This window comes from Corvus brachyrhynchos, unplaced genomic scaffold (assembly GCF_000691975.1).
Source record: "Corvus brachyrhynchos isolate BGI_N302 unplaced genomic scaffold, ASM69197v1 scaffold545, whole genome shotgun sequence".
NCBI lineage: Eukaryota > Metazoa > Chordata > Aves > Passeriformes > Corvidae > Corvus > Corvus brachyrhynchos.
The window spans coordinates 170,165-192,695 of NW_008238116.1; the positions used below are offsets into that span (position 1 = coordinate 170,165).

At 55.8% G+C, this 22,531-nt stretch overlaps 1 protein-coding gene across 1 annotated transcript in view; it reads left to right on the top strand.

Moving 5' to 3' along the window:
• LOC103614982 (protocadherin gamma-A9-like) overlaps window positions 1-18,205 on the top strand; it is a 107,870-nt gene extending 89,665 nt beyond the window's left edge. The window contains exons 11-12 of the mRNA XM_017733399.1: window positions 11,432-11,520; window positions 15,753-18,205. Coding sequence (XP_017588888.1) covers window positions 11,432-11,520; window positions 15,753-15,979 — 316 coding nt within the window. The 3' untranslated portion in view covers window positions 15,980-18,205. The remainder of the gene's footprint in view (window positions 1-11,431; window positions 11,521-15,752) is intronic.
• The last annotated feature ends 4,326 nt before the right edge of the window (window positions 18,206-22,531 follow it).

Here is a 22,531-nt window from a genome sequence, read left to right on the forward strand (position 1 = left end):
GGAAAAGCTCAGTGGATTTTAATGCCTGCTGGTTTTCCCCACTTGCCTGTGTCCACATTTGCAACAAAACGGCTCTTGAAGATTTTTTCCCCCCTCTGTTTCTTTCATGCTGTTTGAAGTTAAATGAAGGGGGATGTTCTTATTCCAGACCTGTGTGACAGTATTAAAGGATGGAAATAGAAAGTGCTCTCATGTGTTCAGTGCCCAGCCCTGACATCTCCCTGGTGATCAAGCAGGCAGATCCTGGAAAGCAGCCCACTCCCCATTGTGCTGTTCCCGTGCTATTCCCGGCGTTTTGATGCCTGGTGTGTGAATTCCCAGGCCCTGCTTGGTAGTACAGGTATTAAAGAGGGGGCAAGTGCAGCTGCCTGAGCCTGGCTCGCTGTTCTCCCTGCGATGCAAAACCCTGTACAGATGTGGCTCGTGCTGACAGGTGAAGCTCTGTAGCAGCACGAGCTCTCTGAACTGCAGGGCTCTGCTTGGTGCTTGGGGAGCACAGCCACCTTGGAGCTGAGAATCAAAAAACAGGATGTGCTCTTAACTCGATTTGACCCAAATTTAATAACAATGAAGACGTGGCAGCTTAGGCCAGGGGTTTGGATGGAGCCTGGCACTGACCCTAAGCCAGAAACAAGCTCAAACCCGTGTTGGGGTTTCTCCCTTGCTGTCTCCATGGGAGCTGGGGAAGAAACAATCCTGTCTTTTCTCTGCATAGCCCTGCCCATCACAACAAATCCCACATGTCTCTGGGCACCTGGGACCAGGCAGAACAGGGGAAGCTCAGTGAGGCAGGGACAAGCTCTTGATCTCGTACATCGCTGCTGCTCCGGGACAACAAAGGGAATCTGCTCTTTGTTCTGAAACACGGGAGAGCTCTGGTGCACATGCTCAGGAGATAAGAGCTCAGACAATATGCTCTGAAAATGTGGTAGCAAGGCAGACCTGAGCAAAACAATTCAGAATTAATCTTGTTTGGGAGAAATAGGAGGATAGGATGATTAATTTAATGATGTTTGTGTTTTGTTTTTCTTAAAAAAATGAACACCCATGCTGTCGCTGGGCAAATGTAAATGAATCCAGAGTGATTCCCAGCAGCAGATGCCATTCCCAGACAAATCAGATCAGTGGCTCTAGCAGAGATTACAGTGATGAATTGCCCAAAGTGGAGTAAATGAATGGTCCAGCAGCATTGCAGGACATCCCTGTGGGATCATCAGTGTGGGGTTTCCCTGTGGGAGGAGGCTGGTGGTGTAAGGGAGGAGAATGCAGGGACTGCTGCTGCTGCAAAGGACCCATCTTGTTGTTTTGGTTGGTTTTCATTGTTGTCCCCTGCATGTTCATGGTGCTGCCTGACCCTGGCTGCTCTTTGTTTTGGTGTCTGTGTGATGACTTGTTCAGGAAAACACCGGGCTGAAGTCAGGATTTCCTTCCTGGAGGATGGGGAGGGCTCTGTGCTGCTCACAGGTGGGTGTGGGAGGGTGAGACAGGCCAGGCTGGGAAGAGCCAGTATGTCTTGGGCATCTCGTGGCAGGAGTGAGGACAATTTTGGGCTGTGTGGACAGGCTGGGAGGAGATCCCTGGCAGGAGACACCCCAGAGACAGCGGCAGGGGACTCACAAGGAGGTGGGAAGCAGTGTGAGAATCCATAGCAACTCCAGGGGAGGGAGGAGCAAAGCGTGTAGAGAAGATGCAGAGTTGCCATTTCACACCCCCCTTCCATTGGTTTTCTCCAATCCTGAATCCCCCTTTGTTAATGCTTCCCAAAGCTGTTGCTAGCCAGGCTTCCCCTCCCAGGCTGAGCACAGCCAATAGTGATGTTCACTTCCCTGCACTTGTTTATCAAACAGCACCCCAGCTGCCCTGTCTGACCCCAGCCATCATCCCCCCACCCACAGCATGAGGGGCTTGGGGCTGGCAGCAGAGATGCTGCAGCAGGAGAGAGCCAGGAAGGAAAAGAGGGTTGGGGTTTTTTTTCATTCTTTGTTTTGTTTTCACTCAAGAACTCCAAGAGTTGGGCTTGCAGGGCTGTCAACAGGCTGCCTGTGCGTGCTGGGGGCTGGGGAGAGGAATAAAGAGTAGTCCTTTGAGCTCTCAGGGATGTTCTCGTGGCTCAAAGCTTGCAGGTACAGCCAAGGGGGGGTTGTGGTGTGTTTTTGGGGTGCACGACAGTGTACCAGGACACTGACCTCATATGTGTGTCTGGGGGGAACATCCCAGAGCAGCTGGGGCCAGAGGAGTGGAGAGAGGGAAACACGGACATTCCTGGGCTTACACAGCGTGGGGGTGGATGCCCAGCAGAAGGACAACTGGCCACAGCTGCGGGCTTTGCCCACATCCTTCCTAAAAATAAACATTTGCATCCTCGGGGGCCACAGTGGTGTCTGTGGGCATTGGAAAGGCCCAGGAATTTACGCTGTGAGTTCGTGTGGTGTTGTAGTGGATCCAGGAGCAAGCGCTCCAAAGCACACGCGCAGGGCACCGGTGGGGCTGTGCAGATAAACGCTGATGGATTTGCCTTCTGCTCATTCATGGCAAACGTGGGAATGGGCACGTGCCAGGCAGGGCTGCCGGACAGGCTGCCCACTGACAGGAGCAAAAGGAGCAGCAGAGGGAAGTGCCGCTGTGGGAAGTTTAGGAAATCATTACAATCCTCATGTTTCCCTCTCAAGTGCACCCCAGGGTTAAGGCAGCGGTGGCATTTGCTGTGCCAGGTGTGGTTGCACACGTTTTGCAGGTGAATTATAAAGTTGTAACAGTCTCTGGGCTAAAATTCCTGCTTCTTCTGGCTGGGTTGTGTTTGTTTGCCTGTTCAGTACTGAGTAGGTAGCAGTTCCTCCACAACTCCTGCAGCATGTGGAGTGTGGAGCTGCTCTCAGCTGCCACCCCAAGGCCTGGGGAAGGTGTGAGTGGAGCCCTGCAGCCTGAAAAAACCACGGCAGCCTCTGGAAATCTATTTGAGGCCATGGCTTTGAAGGAGCAGCCATAATCTAAGTGACGGTGTTCTCCTAAGACGGAGAGCTGCTGTGCTTTAAGGTGGGCTGTGAATCTCTGAGTGCAGAAGCAGCTCTGCTCTGAAGGGGTTTTCCCCCTGCCAAATCCTCTGGGGCTGTAGAGCTCAAATCACCAACTTCTGCCAGGTCCTGGCTAGCCTGGGAGAGAAGTTGCCTTTTTGTTGAGTATTTGGGATGGTTGTTCATGAACAGTGATGAAGCCCACGCCAGTCCTCAGCCTGTTTGTGTGGCTTTTGCTCAGCAAACACCTTGGAGGGAACCACAGAAGCCCAGGAAAGGCCAGACTGTTTTATCTGTCAGGTTTGACCCAGTGGGTTGTGAAACTGAAAAGATTGAAGACAACTCAGAGCCTCATGGCTTGGAGGGGCTGGAGCGTGTCCAGGGCAGGGAACGGAGCTGGGAAGGGGCTGGAGCCCCAGGAGCGGCTGAGGGAGCTGGGAAAGGGGCTCAGGCTGGAGCAAAGGAGGCTCAGGGGGGACCTTGTGGCTCTGCAGGAGGGGGCAGCCGGGGGGGTCGGGCTCTGCAGGGAACAGGGACAGAAAGAGGAAAAGGCTTCAAGTTGTGTCAGGGGAGGTTTAGATTGGATATTAGGGAAAATTTCTTCAGAGAAAGGGTGGCCAGGGGTTGGATCAGACTGCCAGGGCAGTGGTGGAGTCTCTATCCCCGAAGGGATTTAAAAGTTGTGCAAATGTGGCACGTGGGGCTTGGGTTAGTGCTGGAATTGTCAGTGCTGGGTTAATGGTTGGATTCAATGATCTCAAAGGACTTCTCCAATCAAACAATTCTGTGATTTTATTACTGGGATTTCCAATCAAAGCCTGCAGAGAAAACATTGCTTTAAAAGGACTGTGAGGCTGCCCAGAGTCTGGCTTTGCTCTGAGCATGGGCTGCAGCCTTGTGGTGCAGTTTTGGAGTGGATTTGGGGTGCTGGGACAGGCAGGAGCTGTTTGGATGCTGGGAGCAGGACTTGTCCCTGGATAACTGCTCTCCCTTCCCCTCCTCTTGCAGAGCTGATCTGATCTTGGGATTGGAAGCTGAAGGTTTAATAGAGATGTGTCCTGGTCCCACCCCACCTCTCCTTCCATAGTCAGGAGACCACAGAGCTGGTCCCCTGTGCCACCTGGAACACTCCTGCTGGCAGGCTCCACCCTTTTGTCTATTAACACCCCAAATCTCAGCAGATTCAGTATTTGGGCTTCTTTCTACATCACGTAGGCCTTTTAAACTGAGTATTTCCTTCCCTTACGGACCATTCTGGGCCAATAATCCCTTTATCTGCATTTGTCATGGCCCTTGAAGTCTGAACCCTCCAGATCCTGCCAAGTGGGACAAAAGCCGAAAAGTCTTTTGTGGAGAAAAGGAAATACTCCAGCGATGGGATGTGTTTCTCATTGTGGACAGCCCCCAGAATGAATATCAGGAGTTTCATCACCAGTTTTATGTATGGAAATGCTATTTTAGGTAATTTAACAGGTGCTACGTGTATTAGTTTAATTTTTCTCTCTCCATCTGCTTCCTGCGCAGCTGAGCACGCGCCATGGCCGGCTGCGGAGATGGATCTGAAAAATAGGCACAGCAACCTTTCCAAAGAATTTCTCAAAATATCCTTCCTGGCATGTCTGGGACACAGGTGGTGGCAGGATGGCCCGGGGGAAATAATTCCTGCTCTCGGCTCTGTCTCCTTCAGGAGGGTTAGAAGAGTTCCAGGGAGAGGGGACACTGCCCTGGCCCCACTTTTAGAGACTTTGTGGGCTTTTGTTCTGCCTTCATCCAGCAGAGCAGCATCCCAGCAGCTCCACGGGATGGAAGTAAAAGCTCTCCAGTGCTTTAGGAGGCTGGAAATCTTCCCCCCACTCACACTTCCAATTCCATCTTTGCGAAGTCATGATCTTAAAGCTGGGCTTCATCCAGGCTCCCTCCAGGCCTTGTAATTGCGTTACAGAAGTGGCCGGGAATGTGCGGAGCCGAGGGAATGTGGGGGAAGGGCTGGCAGCATCCTCTGTCAGGGGAGGCAGAAGGACAGGAAATTGTGGCAATTTTGGAGCTGATCCCACTTTTTCGGAGGCTGGGGGAGGGCGGTGGGCTGCGGGACGTGGTCGTGGGAAGTGGGACAGAGGGATGCTCGCCCCGGGCTGTGTCCCCAGGCGCGGGGCCGTGTCCCCGCACGCCTCGAGCACAGCGGAGGCTCAGCACCGGCGGGCACGGATCTGCTCCCTCTCCCCTGTCACTTTGCCAGCCTGGGAATGTTCAGGCTGAGATTTTACTGCTGCTGCTGCCTCCGGCTGGAGCCGTGTGTGGGAGGCAGCGGGGGGGATGGGGAGGAAGCTGGGAGGGAGGGAAGAGCAGCGCAGCGGGGCTTAGGCAGGGCGGCAGCCTGCGGCGAGCAGGGACTGCTCGGGAAGGGGGCTGGAGGAATGGGCTTGGGGACACCCCTGGCTCTGGGAGCTGGGTGGGGAGGAGAGAGCAGGATGCTGCCCCAGGGAAAGTGGGAGCAGCAGCAGGGGCTGGGGTGTAAATGGGAGTGAAAGGGGAAGAGGCCGGGAGGAGAAGGAAATCCCAGTCACATCCCCTGGCCCGGAGTGGGAGAGCCTGGGAGCAGCGGGGACCACGGGCTGGGAGAGGGCACTGCCATAGGAGCCAGAAAGCCCCAAATAAGAGAGGAGAGAGGATGCTGAGGATATCCCGGGAAAATCCCCAGCCCAAGCACTGCCCACAGCCCTGCCCGGTGCCTCAGAGTGCCGAGGTCTCGTCCTCGGGGCACTGAGCTGCCCTCTCCATCCCCCGGGGCTCTGACAGCACTGCTCTGGCACGAATAAACTTTCCCAGTTTGTTGTGGCGCTGCTGTGACTCGTGTTTCCAGCTGCAGAGCAAGGAAAACAATTTTTCAGGAATCCATCGGGCGGTTGTGCAAATAAATGTTTGCAAGGCCTTTGGCTGCCATAGTGATGAGCTCCATGGCAACCCCGCAAGGAAATGAATAATTCTGTGCTCGAAGTGGAATAATTTCGTGCTGGAAGTGGAAGATAAAAAGGGACCTGATGGCTGGGGGTGCTGCAAAATAGCTGATGAGCAAAGCACCTGAGTGCCCCCCTGGTGTGGGTGCCTGTGGGAGCTCTCGGTAATGGGGCGGTGTTGGGATGCAGATGGATGCAGTGCAGGGCTGCCAGGAAAGCCTTTTGTCTGGTTGTTCCATGAATTCCATGTAGCCAGGTTTACTGAAGGCATCTCCAGGTCGTGCGGGGGCTGTACCTGCCTGTCCTGCCCCAGCCCCTGTCCTGTGCTCCGTGTCCACCACGCCCTGAGCCCCTTAAGGCGCTGCACCCCTGGGGTTGTCTCAAATGTGGCTTTGATTCCTTTCTCTCCAGTTCTAGCTACGCTGGAAGCGTTCCTGAAAATGAAAGCCAGCTCTTTTCTGAGCTTTGAAGTGTAGAGTAGAACTGATCAGAGAGAGGAAAAAAAAAATCTGTCCTATGGGGGATGGGTTTTTAGAAAAACACCCTATTGAATCAACAGCATTTGTATTAAAACCAGCAAGTCCTTGGAGTATTTCCATAGGAATCAGCCCTCCCATTCCGGGCAGGCTCCCTGCAGCAGCCTCCAAGGCTGTGCACGAGTGGGGAGCAGTGGCAAGGGGGGGTTCTGGGTGTGCCCACCCCGGGCAGGGGGAGCAGGGCAGGGAAGGCTGCTCATTGTTGAGTCAGTGATTCACAGCTGTGACTCACAGCCCCATCCTATAGCCGTGGAAAGCAGCCAGGTCTGGCCATCAGCTGTGTGCCTTCTCCACTTCGAGAAGTTATTTTTGGATGTTTTTAGATTACAGCCCTTGGGTTTTTTTCTGTGCCTCTGAATTCTGGATGATTGCGCTGCAAGTAATTGAGACACTCGAATTTCCTGCTTAGAGAAGTGAGTTCAATACCTTTTTTTTTTTCTTTTGCAGTGCTAAGGCATTTCTAAAATAGCTTTTCTCTGTGGCATCGTGAGGAGCAGGCACACAGCTTTGGGGCTCTTTGTGCAAAATTCAGGAGCACTGGGCGCAATAAGGTTACAGAAAAGGACGTGGGGGGTGTCAGGTTGAACGTGAATCACTGGTGCACCCTTGCTGTGATGGAGGCTGACTGGTTTTACTGGTAAGGTTGTAGCCAGCTGGACAAGGGGTTGCCCTCAATTCCCCTGTGGCAGATCCACAGCTGGAGCACTGTGCCCGATTTTGGGCTCCTCACTGCAACAGAAGCAGGGCCACATGGGAGCCGCCAAAATGATCCAAGCGCTGGAGCCCAAGGCAGGGTGGGAGAGGCTGAGAGAGCTCCTTTGCTGTGGAAGTGTGAGACCAAGGAGCACTGGATGAGCCTTAAGGACCCTTCCAGCCCAAGCCATTGTAGGATTCTACGAGTCAGGCCCCTCTCCAGTCTGATTTTGTGATCCCACAGAGCATTTAGGGGATGTTGGGCTTTGGGTGTCCCGCAGACAGTGGGGCACAGCCGTAATGCAGGGGCTGGTGAGGCTCAGCACAGCAGTTTGTGTGTTCATGCCCTCAGTAAGACCACAAGGAAGGAAAGGGGTCTGAAGTGCTGCCCATCCTGAGCTGGCTGGTGGTGCACAGTCCCCCTTTCCCTGGGACACACAGCTCTAAACCAACAGCTCAAAGCAACCTGAGCAAGACCCACGTTTCTCTGCCGTGCACTGGGAGGGTTGGGCTCTGCCGCTCAGACCCTTCCCAGGCTGCCGGGACTACCCAGACCCTTCATCCCTCCCTTCCCAACCCATTCCCGGCCAAGTCTGGTGCCCAGTGGTGCCAGCTCTCCTGTCTGTGCCTTCATGCAGCCTTGGGGCCAAGGGCTGTTGGGATGGGGGGGCGAGGACCACCTGCGGAGGGAGCTTAGTGGGGTCAGGAGTCCTGGTGCAGGTGAATTTCCTGAGCACAGGGTGAGCCTTTCCTTTGTGCATTCCCACTGTGGTAGGGCACGGAGGCTTTGGCCGGAGGCAGGAGGAGCTTCTGTCCAGGGATGGCTGAAGGAGGGGTGGGAGAGGAGGGAAGAGTCTTTTGGGAGGTGGAAAATGTGATGCCACACCAAGGAGGGACTTGAACCTGAGCCTCTGGTTTCAAAACAGAGTTCAAACCACCGGGATATTACAGTTTAAAAATCCACCCCTAAGGTATTTTTTTGTACTTTCCCTTCCCCCATCTCTGGGTACCACCACGTTAGGGCAGCTCCCAGGGCCAGGATCAGCGGCTGGGAGGCACAGGGATGTTTCTGAGCAGCTTTCCTGAAGCCCTGAAAAACCTGGACATCTCATCTTCCAACTGGGGGGGTGGGCAGGAGCTGCTGGGGTTAACGGGTGGCTGAACGGGCTGTGGTTTGCCATGGAGTTTAGGTTCCTAAGTCCTTTATTGGATCTAGCCCGGGGCTCTATTCCCAGCCCTGTTTGTGACATTAACAGGTCACTGCAGCCCCAGGGCTGTCCCCACCTTGTCCTCGCTGCCCACACGGCACCGAGCGCGGGGCTGGGGACCCGCGGCCGAGGAGTCTCGGCACAGCCATCACGCAGGAATCAGTTTGGGAGGTGAGCACGCCTCACTTCTGGCCTTTTTGAAACTGTGCCACCACCCACGGCGCGCAGGAGGGCTGTAAATAGTGGCCAGGATGCCCTGGGGTGCGGCAGACAGCAGGTATTTCAGGATGCAGGGTCGTGCCGGGGCAGCTTCTGCTCCATTAGTGGTTATTTGCATCCTCTAAAGATTAACTGGTGTGAGAGCAGCGCCCTGTGCCCGGCTGGGGATGGATCAGGCATGGGATACAGAAGGGGAGGACGGTCCTGTGGTCCTGGCACAGGTCCTGCACATCTTTGGACAAGTTGTTTAAGACCAGATTTTCTGCAGAGCACCTGGGAGTGTCCCTACAGCATCCTCAGGGTCAGGTGTCGTGTTTCAAAGGGGGTTTGAACATACATTCAGAATTCCAGAATGGTTTGGATTGGGAAGGACCTCACAAACCATCCCATTCCATCCCCTGCCCTGGGCAGGGACATCTTCCACTATCCCAGGCTGCTCCATGCCCCATCCAGCCTGGCCTTGGGCACTGCCAGGGATCCAGGGGCAGCCCCAGCTGCTCTGGGCACCCTGTGCCAGGGCCTCCCAGGAAGGATTTTCACAGGGATGGTGAAAGCTCCTGTGCATTCAAGGCTTCTCTCCTTGCAGAGCTTTGGTGCGGCTGGGGCAGGACCTTCCCAGCTACGAGGTCACTGTGGCAGATCCGATCTTCAAGAACCCTTCTGTGGCTCCATCCCAGTTCTGAAATGTCCTGTTCTGTGTGTGAGGGTGCAGGTGGAGGGGGCACCTGGGCAGGGGGATGCTCAACAGGGTGTGAGGAGCCCATCTGCTGCCCGGCACGTGGCACTGAGCTGGCACCGGCCATGCCTGCGCTGGCATTTGCAGCGTGCGGGGTGCTGAGGGCTCAGGCACGGAGCTGCCAGCGGGACACCCCGGAGCTGGGGGTGTCGGCTGCTTGAGCGTGGCTGAGCGGGAATTCAGGGGCTGAGCAGGAATCTGGTGCCTGAACAGGATGCTGGGATCTCAGCACAGCTTCGGGGTCTGAGCAGGGCGTTGGGATCTGAACAGGAATTCAGGGTTTGAGCAGGGCGTCGGGGGCTGAGCAGGGTGTCGAGGTCTGAGCAGGAATTCGGGGTCTGAGCAGGGTCTGGAAGCTCCTGGGAATAAGGGCTGGGAGCACAGTGGTGGAGGAGGCCGCCTCCTGCCTTGCAGCCTGGCGCTTTGAACACTTTCCTGGGAAATGGGGTACGGTCTCTTCACGGGAAGGGCTTTCCAACCCCCCCATCCTCCCCTATCTCACTTCAGGAGAGCTCCCAGCTGCAAGAGCAGGGCAGCCCTCATCCCAAGGGAGCCAGCACACAGCCAAGGGGTGAATCCCGGCATCCCAGTGGATGGAAAGGGCTGTGGGTGGTCAGAGCACTGAGCTGGGAGAGGAGAGAGCGGTGATCTGAGTGGTGCGGTCATTTAGGGACAGAGCAGAGGGGACCCCAGGAAGCTGGTGAGATGTTTAGGAAGTGGAGAGGCTCTGGAGGGGCTCTGGGAGCACAGCCCTGAGCAGTGAGCGGTGGCTGAGCACAGCTGACACCTGGCAGACATGAAAGCGGGGCTTGTTAGCCTGCACAGAGTGCTGATTGTAGCCTCGGCCACAAAACCTCCTCAGCCAAAGTCTGTCTGCATCCCCGAGTTCTCCCAGGCGGATCTGTGGTGCTCAGCACCCCCAACAGCCAAGGGAAACCAAGGCAGATGCCCAGATGCTCCCTGCTCTCCTCGCCTTGGTGCTCCAGCCTCCTCAGGACTGAGCTGGGGCTCTGTTCAGAGCCCGTTCTGGGGTGCCGGGCAGCTGCTCCGTGATGATCCTAAATCCCAGCACACCGTGGGGTTTTCTCACCCTCCGTCACATGAACGAAGCTGCAGAATGGAGTTGTGGCCTGAAATAGCTTGAAAGGTGCATCCGCTCACAGCCTGCAAGAGGACAGAGGAGCTGCTCATAGAAGGGTGCAGATGCACCTCTGGGGCTTTAGTGATAACTTTTCCTGGTCTTAAAATCAAGAGTCATACACGGTTAGAAGGGGAAAAGGGATTTTACCTTGGTATTTATTTTAAGGATCCTTAGGTGCACACGTCCAGGTCATATGCATTGAGATGCACCCTGCCTGAGTATCCCCCAACATCGGGTATCACATTAGAGGTGTTACTAATTAGCAGATCTATCAAAGATTCCCCAATGAGAGGCTCAAGTGAGCCCCCCTCCCCAAGGAACCTTCCCCTGGATGGTTCTATCTTGGTTTACAGAATGTGTTCTGGAGAGGACCTTGGGCTCTGGGGCACACTGATCCCTAACTACAAAGCTGCTAAAATGTTGAGTCTCTCAGCTTGACAAACAAGGCCAAGAATGTAGGCAAAAAGCGCTGAGAATACAGGAGCTGTAAAAAGGTATAACAGGGGTATAAAAGAAAAGGCAAAAATCTTCATGGTATCATTAGGACAGCAGTTTTTATGACATTACATTATAATTTTGGGAAGGGATTGCATTATATCCCATGGCAGGGGGTTGGAATGGAAGATTTTCAAGTTCTCTTCTGACCCAGAGCATTCTGTGATTCTCTGATTCCGTACTGGTGGGGTTATGAGGTGATGAGGTGCTGGCTGTAGCCTCTGAAGGCAGCAGGAGTCGGGAAGGTGTTGCTGGAAGCACCACTGAGTCCCCAAGTGCTTTTGGTGGTTATTCTTCAAGAGCCTGGTGAGGGGTGGACACTTCTGGAAGGGTCTGGGCTCCTGGGTGCTGTTTAGTAGAAGGATTTAAAGCATGCACTGCACCAGCCCACTCCTGACTGAACTGTAGTAACTTGCTGTTTGTTTTCTTTTCCCACAGCTCCCAGAATGGAGAGGAAGCTGGAGCCTGGCCGAACAACCAGTTTGACACGGAGATGCTCCAAGCCATGATCCTGGCTTCAGCCAACGGTTGGTCTCCATCACTTGTGGGAAACCCCTGACTCTTGCTCTGGCGGGGCCACCTCGGGTTCATGCTGGTAGATAAGATGCTGTGGGACTGATTTATCTGGGTTAGCTGGGCTGCTTTCAAAAGTTCTTCAACAGATGCCACAGCTGGTGTCCCTGCAGGGAGGCTCCAGGCAGAGGAGATACTTGGTTCCTGTAGACAGGGACACCTCTTCCACCCAAATTCTGTTTCCTTTGTACTGAAACATCATCTGGCTGTGCTGTGGTTGTGGTACATGACAGAGCCAGCCTTGAGATGATGTTTCATAAACTGCTTGATTCCAGAGAGTCACGGTAACTTAAACTTGCTGCAAGGCGAGGAGGTTTGTGTGTGGCTAGAGGCTGGAGCAGGGAAACAGCGAATGCCCAGCTCAGTATTCCCAACAAATCTTGTGTGCAGAGGAGCTCTCCGAGTTCCTCTGCTGAGCCACGGACTCCCCAAGGTTTCCCCCACTGGTTGCTGCTGCCTCCTTGCAGTTGTATTCACAGGGGGGTGGTTTGGGGTCATTTTGGGGTGGTTTGTTCTGGTTTGTGGCTGTGCAGAAGCCTTGGGCAGGGAGAGATGCTCCCACACACCCCCAGCCTCCGTGGCTTTGCATGAAACAAGGACAATCACCACTCTGTGCAGCGCTGTGGATAAAGAGCCTGGTTTTCATACAGCCTTTATTTATAAATACCTCCAAGTCTTTCCCCCCTTGATTTAAAAATAGAAGCACAGCCATAAAACCCTGCGCAAAATGCTTAGGATGTTTCCTTTGAGCTGTCGGGAGGGAAGGAATCCGAGGGAGGAGGAATGGCTTTGGTGCTGCTTTCTTGGAAAGCTGCTGCAGCTGAACTTCGCTGCTCCGCAGACACCAGGCAGCCTGGAGACAGCTGCCGTGGCTGGGGACGGGAACGAAGGTCTGGGGCAAGGGAGTTGTTTACACTCAAGAGAAAGAAACAACGTGAAAATGTGTCTTTGCTCTGAAAAACGACCGTGGAAAAATAGCCCTTGGGGTTGCACGTGGTTATCATCACCCAGTGTCTCCAGATCCGGTTTCCTTGCTGGTAAATAAAGCTGTTTTTCTGGCTGCTGCTCCAGCCATCCCCGGGATCAGAGCTAAGCGGGTCCCTTCCAGGTTAAGCACCGACTTCCACGGAGCCCCGGGCCCTAGTGCAGCAAACCTCCCCCAGTCCACGAGTCCCACACAGTCCTCCCCTCTCCCAGGGCTCCAGTCTGTCCAGGGGGGTCAATGGAAATCAAATCCCTCCTCCAGGTAATGGCTTTCCCTTATCCATTCTTATCAGGCCCCGTTCTGTGCTGGATGTGTGCATGGGGACACAGCACACGTTTTTTTCCCTCCAGCACAGTGTTTTGTGTCACCTCTGTTCTCTGTCCCCCCTTTCTGCTCTCTCTTTATCCAATAGTGTTGATTGCAGCAGGCTTTGATTAGGGGCAGCGCTAATTGCCCATTAAGCTTTGTGCTACCCATCCCTGGGTGTGATTTCCTGGTCATTTAAAGAATCCTTATCTTTTACCGTCACCCACTGAGCTCTGTTTGAGCTTCGGGGTGACAGGTGGGACACAGTGACCCAGGTGATGCCCTGGATGCATCCCAACCCTGGAGCAGGGCTTATCCTTGGCTTCAGCAAGAGGCAGCGCTGGCCCTGCCAGGCCAAGCCTGCACGATCCAGTCTTTGGAGGATTAAATCCCTTTCCCAATGGTTAAATCACCACCACAACTCAAGACTACCTGGGGACCTGATTTTTCCCCCAGGGCTGTAACCTTGCTGTAGAGCTTCTGTCTCCCTTCCCAGCCATCCTTCCACAGGGTCTTCCTCCCTTGCAACTGGGAACAATATGAAAAGCCAGTGTCTTGAGCCATCTGAATGGGCAGAGGCAGCTGCGAGGACGGCCCAAGGGGCGCAGATGCTCCAGGACAGCAGACACTCAAGGGCAGACATCCTGTCCTTAAAATACTCTGGCTGCCAGTGAGAATTTATAGAGGTGCCATGGGATGGCGGGAGAGCAGACAGAAAGGCAGCCCAGGGAGGTCCTTGTCCCCCCAGCCAGGGGCAGACACCCTATACTGGGTCTCCTGAAAGCCCCACCAGCAGCTGCAGCAACACCTGCTCTGGGGCTGCCCCCGGCCTCGCCTCTGCCCACGGGGGCGATGGAGCCACTTGCTGGTTATTTTTGCCGAAGCCCAAATTCTTGTTTTCCTCCTCAGGACCGTTTGGGATGATGACAGGCTGCTGGTAGAGGCTGAGCATGACCTTTGCAGCAACAAGAGCTGAAGTGCTTTGCTTGGCAAGAGCACCTCGGTGCCCATTTATAACCCTCTATTGTTCCTGTTCCCTCTTCTTTTCAGCCTTAATGTCAGTGTTACCTAGAAACAGCCGGTCACCCTCACCCGGCACCGACTGGCAGGCTGGGAACTTCACCAGTGCCTTTTTCTCCCTGGTGAAAGCTGTGCTGAGACTGCAAATTAATTCATGGGGACTTGGGTGGTGCTGGCAGCCCCAGAGCCCTGGTGTGTCTGGGAGGGACCCAGAGGGACACAGGGCAGCAATAGCCAGGGAGGAGAAGGTGGACTTGGAAAGTCCACCCAGCCTCTCACTGGGCTGACCCCAGCTGGGACAATGCAGATAAAACAATCCTCCCCATGGCTGGAGGCTGTCGTTCACCTGTGGGATGGTCCCTGCACATCTCCAGTCATCCCATCCCATCCCATCCCACAGGGACCATTTGTGCCACCTCCATGGTGTGAGCTTGAGATGGTTGCCAATGAAATAAGCTGCTGCTGAGGTGAGCGAGGATTAGCAATAAATGTCACTAATTACAGACACGCATCTCCCCAGCCCGAGGACCTCCAAGCCCTGCTAGGTCTGGAACCCATTTCACGGGAACTCTGGAAGAATTCTCCTGCGGTGAATGCTTCCAGAGCGGGAAGTGAAAGGCATTTCCCCGTGCTGGGTCGCTGTGTTTGCTTGCCACGGCCCCCGCTTCGCTGCACAGTATCGTGCCTGTTTTCAGCCTCGCTGTGTTTTCCTCTTCGCCTGCCCCACCAGAGCAGCTGCAACTTTTCCAACTGCAGTTGCTTCATCCTTCCGACCCCTGCAAAGGGAACGTGTACACAGCCATATTTCAGCGGGATGGTGGGATGTGGTCCAGCTCTTTGTCCAGCTTTCTGGCTGGCTTAGCCACCTCCATCTGCATAGGGAAAAGCAAAGGCAACACGGAGGCGTGCACAGAGCCGGTTTGGAGTGAGGAGAAAGACGAGGGGACCCAGCCCACCATCTCTGCTCATTGGTTTTCTTTGTTCCCACAATCTCGCTGCCTGCGAAGGGAGGGAGCAGCACCCCTGGGCGCTGCCTCGGGCGCTTTGGGTGCCCTTGCTGGGTGTCTCCGGCCTCCAGGAGAGCCTGGCCCCAGCGTGAGGCAGTTAAAGGCTGAGATGGGAGCCACGGGATCTCACACAAAGGCTGAGCTTCAGCAAACCATTTCTGAGCAGGGCTGTGCAAGGATCCCACCCTGAGCCGTGCACGGGCAGCTGCACTGGAGCAGATCCTGCAGCAGCTCATGGCAACAGCATCCCTTGAGCCCTGCCATCCCCCCGTGCTCATTCCTCCCCCTGCCTCCACACATCCCCCCATCTCCATCTGGCCTCCACCATCCAGCAGAGCCCCGGCATCCCGGGGGGGCCCCGTGCCCCTCCCCACTCCCGTGCTTGCTCGCTCCGTGCTGGAGCTTTGCATAGCGACAGGAATGAATTTGCCTTCCCCTCCCCCTCCTCCCAGATCTGGACCATCAGACACGCTCTGGCATCGATTTCCTTCGTGCTCGGCTTCCTAGAGCCATTTTGTGGTATTGCAGGGGAGGGGTTTTCTTTCTCATCTCCCGTGTCGCGCTCCCTGAATAAACCTGGCTGGAGAAAAATACCGCGGGCGGGGTTTTAAATGCGGCGGAAAAATAAATAAATATTGGATTTCCTTTAATGCATCACTAATGGTCTGACTGCACAATATGTTTGTGATGGGCAGTTTCGGGGGGAGGGCTCCGTGCCAGGCTCCCCAGCCCAGCCCTGTGGGAAGCTGAAGGGTGATGTTGGTTTGTGTTTAACGCCCTGTGGGGCTGCTGGGGCTTGAGGTGGGGTCTCCAGCTGGCTTTAACCTCCTGCCTTTCTCTTTCCCCCCTTGCCCGGCGCTCCCCACAGAAGCTGCTGACGGTAACTCGACCCTGGGCGGTGGCAATGGCACGATGGGGCTGAGCGCCCGCTACGGCCCCCAGTTCACCCTGCAGCACGTCCCCGACTACCGGCAGAACGTCTGCATCCAGGGCAGCAATGCCACCCTCACCAACGCCGCCGGCAAGCGCGATGCTAAGAACGCCGCCCCCGCCGGAGGCAACAAGAAGAAATCCGGGAAGAAGGAGAAGAAGTAGTGAAGAAGAAGAAGAAGGAGACCTTAGAGCTACAGGGCAGCCGGCTCCAGCACTCCCCCAAAACCACAGCCCAGGCCGGAGGACGAATGTGAATTTTTTTGTGATGCAAAAGTAGGAAATGCTGCGAATGTATCTCGTCATCATCAGAGCTGAGAGCAGGGGCTCGCTGCTCTCAGGTCTCATGATGAAAACCAATCCGGAACCTAAACCGAACGCAAACAAGTGCCCTGTGAATAATGTTTTATACAATCCCTCGGGTGTTAGAATATGCAAGGGCGGAAGGCCTTTTGCCATGTCTTTGGATCTGATTTGCTCCCAGGTAGTCCGAGAAAGGCACAAGGCTTGTGCTTGGCTTTGCCCAGTGTAAATAATTTTAATGTGGATCTTTTAATTTATAGCTCTTCAGCTAGTTTTTGGAAAGGAAAAGGAAGTTCCTAGCTTAGAGCCCATGCTCCAGTTCTTCACTCTTAAATTTTCCATTCGTAAAATTCACCCCCAGTCAATGATAGCGATGGATTTTGGAATTTGGAAGTTGGTAGGGAGTGCTTCAGTTCCTGCTTACCTGGAAAAAAAAAAAAAAGTGTTTATATTGCATGAGTCAAAGGGAATATGGCAAAGCTGCATCCGAAACATTTTTAGTTTTGTTTTTGGCTATTTTTTTTTTTTCCTAAAGTGTAACCACTAATGGCCTGAAATATGATAAGGAAAAAGCCCTCCTGCTGTGTGAGAGGCAGGGAGTTCCATGAGGAGCACGCCGAGGTGTGCGGCAGCTGCCCCGGCGGTTCTAGGGGTCTCCGAAGAGCAGACACATCTCAAACCTTCTTTGCAGTAAATATTTATAATGTACAGTCAATGTTCTTATGGAATTAAGGCTAAGAGAGCCTCGCTCCCCCGGCGGCCAAGCCTGGCCTCGTCCCCACGCAGGGGACCCGGGGACGACGCTTCACTGTCTGCACACGGTGTCTGCATGCACGTCCCTCACCTCACACCTGCACTAGCGCAGTAGCTCCACGGACCCGGAGAAGTCCTCGCATGCCCACGTGGTGTGACCGCGCCGCCAGCGCCCGAGCCTCGCGCCAGGGCTGCCCTGGGGAAGGGGTGGGAGGGGGTGGGATGGCTCAGGCAGGGTGGGGAAACTCATTGCTTCTTGTTCGGGCCCCAAAGGTTGTTTGGGGTGCTCAGGCGGTTCTACAGGCGGTTTTTTGGGGTCTCGCCCAAAGGGGTGGGATCTGCGGAGCTGCCGGTGCATGGCTTTGGTGCAGAGTTGGTGGCTGAGTAAGTGATGGTTGTTCTGGTGGTGTTTGGGGACCAGATCCAGACAAGGGACCCAAGAGCAGGGGGTGAAGCTGCAAAATGGGGGGCAATAATTAGGGGAGTGTCACACGGGACCATGCAGGGCCAGGCCGGAGGAGGTGATGCTCCCGCTGGCTTTGGCGTTTGTACCCTGTGGAGAGAATTGAAGGATGAGGATTAGAGTTTCTCCATGTGCCCATCACCGAAGCACCAGGCCAGCTTCCCATTGCAAAGCAGCTCTGAGCCCCTGGGAAGGCAGATGGGGGCTTTGTGTAGCCAGAGCCAGGAGAGGAGCCGTGGGGTGGCCAGGAAGGGGCCGCGCCGACTTTCCCAGGGGGTGTGTGTTGTTTTTTTTCCTTTTTTAATCACTAACACGTAACTCACCCGAGCAGATCCAGCCCTTTCAGCCAGGCTCTCCCCACCCCTGCCCCCTCCCCAAACCCAGGGCAGCAGGAGCACCCACCGTGTTTCATGCGGATCCAGCCACCTCCGGCGCTGGCTGCACTGGGAGCGGTTCCCACCCTGTCCCCTGCAGCTGCCACCTGCCCCCGCCCCCTCTAGAAATGCTGTAGCTGAATCGTAGTCTTTATATTTTCTTTTTAATCTGCAATCTGAGGTAGCGTAGTGAGTGTCGTGTATTTAGTGGCGTGTTATTTTTAATCGCGGTAAACTAACTTGTGGACATCAGTATTTTCAATTTCCTCTGTATCTTCTTTCCATGTGGTCTGTGCTCCGAGTGTACGTGAAATGAAACACGTTTGCCCTTTCAATGTGTCTAATATTGAATTATACTTATATATTATATATATGCTTATATCCTTCTTATACCCATATAGACCAACGTCGATGTGTTACACGCAAGTTTTATACTCTAATATTTATATTGCTTTTTTTCTTTGGGAAAAAAAAAATAATAAAATGGTTTCTTCTGAACCAATGGTATTTATTCTGACGGGAAAAGGGAGGCACAGGTGGTGTCCATCCATCCCGGTGGTGCTGCTGTGCTGAGGCTTCTGACAGGGGTGGTTCAGCACTGGTTCCAGCAGTGGGGATGCTCTTGGGGCACTCCCAATCTTGTGTCCCCCAGGCCTGCTGTGGGGGCAGCCCCGTCCTCTGGCCCCCCAGGCCTTTGAGTGGAGGGTGACGTGGCTGTGGATCATGACTGAGGACATGATGGGGTCGGTAGCTACAGCCCTAAGAGGATCCAGCTGCCCGTCTCCATCACTGGCAGGATCTGGTCACTCTTCCCCAGTCCTGGAGGGTCTAGAGAACCAGACCTGGTGGTGGATCCCCCCACCCTTCCTCATCACCAGAAACCACTCTTCCTCCTCCAGCCCTGGTCTGATTTGCTTTTCATGATCTCCCCTCTCTGCCCTTGGGGACAGTGGTTCAGGCATTGTGAGCGGAGCTCCCTGGCCAAGACAATCCTCCCACCCTCTCCCTGTGGGGGGTCCAACGCAGGCTGAGGAAAAACATCCCGTGGCTCAGGGCGTCGCAACCTTGGAGGAAAAAATAAGCTGCTGCTGGCCAGATGTGAGGGAGAGGGTGGAGGAGGCGGGGGCAGAGCAGCCCCAGCAGACAGACAGACAGACAGAGCCTGGGGTTGGGGTTTGGGGCTGGTCCCCCCTCTTAGCAGAGCACAGGAGGCTCCAGGTGTGCGGGGCACTGCCCCCATTCCTGTATTCCCATCCGTCCCCACCCAGTGTCTCTGTCCAGGTCCAGCTCTGTGGCCTCCACCCTCTGCCCCCAAAAACCCCCCCGGGTCTGTCCTCACACACAGAGAGCACCCCCTGAGCCCCCCTTGCAGACTGACAGACACTTCCCTAATCCCCCAGCGCCCCACGGAGACACCAAACCCCCATCCCGCTGCACGGAGGTGCCTGGAAATCCCCATGCACCTCTCAGAGGAACATCCCTCTCCCCAAACTCCCTTTTCATCCCACAGATCCAGCTCTCCTTCCTCCCCTGTGCACGTGGGGCCAGCCCTGGTCACACACACACGAGGGGTTCTAACCAGAGCATCCTCCTTCGGGACAGGCGGTCCCAGGCCACAGGGGAGACCACGAGGGTCAGGGCAGTGACAGGGCAGGGATTTGCTGCTCCGGGACACCTGTGACACCGCGCCCTCTGCCCCAGCCCCGGAGCTGCGGTGCCTCCCGTGCTGGATCACCTGGAGTGCCTTGGGACAGCTCCAGGGGGATGGTGGGGATCAATCCCATCGACCCGCGGCTAGCGGGGAGCAGGGCTGACCCCAGCACCTGTCGTGGCCGGGGTGGCTTCATCCCAGGGCACCGGGCATCACTGCCCGCTTGGCTGGTGATGCCCCCGGGTGCCTTGAGCTGGGTGCTGAGGGCTGTGGGTGAAGGAACCGGGAATGGTCAAGCCAGTGGGCCCTCAGATGGGTGACAGTCACCACTGGCGGGGAGCAAAGAGGCTTTGCAGAGCTCTAGGGGTGGGTTTGGGTTGAGGAGCCACCACCTCCCCGGTGCCCTGAGCCCCGCGGTGTCCCCGCTGCGGGTGTCGGTGTCGGGATGTGCGCAGTGAGAGGGGGCACATAGAGCTCCATTTCATTTCTCTTCTCTCTTGCACTAAAACTACCCCAGGGCACGGCGAGAGCCGGGAAGTCACAAACACAGACCTGGCCAATTAGCTCTGATGAAGGAAACCCGGTCAGCCGCGCTAATTACCGGGGACAGGCGGGAGCGGGAACGTGTTCAGTGCAGCGTGGTGAGCTGGGGAATTCCCGAGCTGAGGCGGGGACACGGCGGAGGCCAACAGGAGCAGAGCCAGAGTCACAGCCCTGACGAAAGGGACACAAAGACGGGGACAAGACAGAGCCTCTGGCAGGCGCTCGGGACGAGTGACACCGCGGGGTTCGTGGCATTGCTCCCGGGAAGGGTGGCCTGGCCTTGGAAAGGAGGCCCTGCAGGTGGGATGGGAACGAGTGAGAGGTATGGGAGGTCTTTCACTGCAGCCATTGGGGGGACTGAGGGACTCTGCCTGCAAGGGGCTGTGGGGGACCGGTGGCTGTGTCCCCCCCAAACCAGGTGGGGGTGGGGGTGTGGATTCACCAGCAAACTGTGAGGTGCCCAGCCAGTGCCAGATGGGGACCCCGTGCCCGGGCCAGGGTATCCGTGCTGGGGTGCTCTGAACATCCTTCAGCAGCCAGAAGGGGCTCGGATCTTCCTCCACCTTGGTGCCCTCCTGCTGCTGCTTCTCCCCCTTCTCCATCTCCTTTCCCCACCACGGGGATCAGCTCAGCACCTTCTCCTCCCCTCCCTGCCACTCAACCATGGCATGGGACCGGGGAATCTTCCGACTCCACAGGCAGCAGAGCTGGAAGCTCTCGGTGGTGCAGGAGCAGCTCACGTGGTGGTGGGGACCCCCTTGTCCCCCCTCTGAGGATTGTCCCCAATTCACTTCCTGCTCCTGGCAGAGCTGGAGCATCCAGATGCCGCAGGTGGTGCTGGTCCCATGTCACCAGCTTGTGGAGCCCTTGTTCGCAGCAGGTTTTGTTGGTGTTTTTCCCAACTGACCTTGAAAATCAAACCAAACACACCAGAAAAAAACCCAAAAAACCAAAAGGAGTTGAGCCAAGCCAGTTTTCCACTGGATCTGTGAGCCGAGCTGACCTGTCACTTGGCCCCAGGGAGGGCTGGGTGGGGAGCTGGAATCTCCATCAGGCTGTGGTCATGGGCTGAGTCCCATCAGCAGCTCCTCCAGCCATGACTTCACCCAGCAAAGCAGAGGGGGGTGGAAATCACCGAAAAAGCCGAGTTTCCATGCAGCTCTCTCTCACCATTTCCTTCGGGGTCCCCAAAAGCACTGGAGAGGTCCCCCTTGGTCTGACACAGACACTGGGGGCTGGAGCCTGCCCGGAGCAGAAGACACCCCTGGGAGCTGGTGGCAGCGGGGGCTTCTCCTCCCCTAAACGCCTCAGAAGGGAGGGCAGCCAATGCCATCCAAAAGCACTTGGAATTCGCAGTACTTGGGATACAAAATGTCCAAAAGGGATCCACTGAGGGCAGTGGGGGCAAAAGGCCAGGTGAGGAGAGGGGGTGTCCATAGCAGGGGATGTAGTGGGAGAGCCCTCCCTGCAGCCCCCCTGCCCTGCACCCCTCCAGCCCCCCCATCACATCCCCTGGGATTTTATTTCCCCCTGACACAGCTGGTTCCTCTCACACACCCCCAGGGGGAAGCGAGAGGTGTTTCACCATCCTCCACGTCCCTTCCTGCTCCATAAATCAGCTTCCCGCCGCTGTGATTTATTATTATTTATAACAATAATAAAGCGTGCGTAGACAGAATAAAATTTGCCTTTTGCTGACTGAAACCTTGTGACCACGGGGAAGGAGAGGGCGGAGGGAGGGCACTGCTGGCCCTTGGCCGGCCCCGCTGGGACTCGAGGGCTGCCAAAGGCTCATCCTTCAGGTGGAGGAGCAGGACCAGCCCTCAGCCACTCTCTGCACGAAATAGGATGTGGTGGGATTTTGTCCTTTCACAGCCTGTGTGACCTTGCGGTGGCCTCTGCCGTGGGGTGGCATGAACCGCTGGGAGAACACTCTGTCTGTCTGTCTGTCCTCCCCGTGGGACAGAGCCCTTGTCCCAACCGTGCTGTGGCTGGGTGCCCGAGGACATGGTCCAGGGAACCAGCCAGAACCTGAGGTCATGGGGCTGGGAAAGGGGAGGGCAGGGAGGAGAGGCAGGGAAGGAGAGCGATGCCAGGAGGGGTGAGGGCAAACCAGACAGAGAATCTGGGCGCTGCTGTTAGGACACAGAGTGGCTGGAAGGGCTCAGCTCCGAGGGGACAGCCCTGTGTGTGTCCCTCACCCCGAGCCCCCACACTCTGCTGGAACTTGCAGGGTCACTGTCACCTGGTGCAGCTCATGTGCCTGGCACCAGGGTCTGAAGCTGCCTCTGAAGGCAGGAACACCCCTCTGCTCCCCAAGAACTCAGTGCTGGCCCCCCAAAACCATCCTTGGGGGGTCCCTGGAAGCACAGAGCCAGGCAGGGCTGTTTCCCTCATGGATGCCTGCAGCCCCTATTAGCCACAGGGGGCAAAGGTAGAGCTCTGCAAAACCCCCAGCCAAAAAAATAAAGCCAAAATGGTCCTCTGGCAATGCACAGGGGCTGCCCATGCCCAGTGCTGCCTGCCCGACCCTCCTCCCTCGCACCCCAGAAGTGGCCATGCCCGGTTTGGGCACGGGGTTTTTGGCCCCCTCTCCACGTGAATGGGCAGCACCCTGGGCTTTGCTGGGG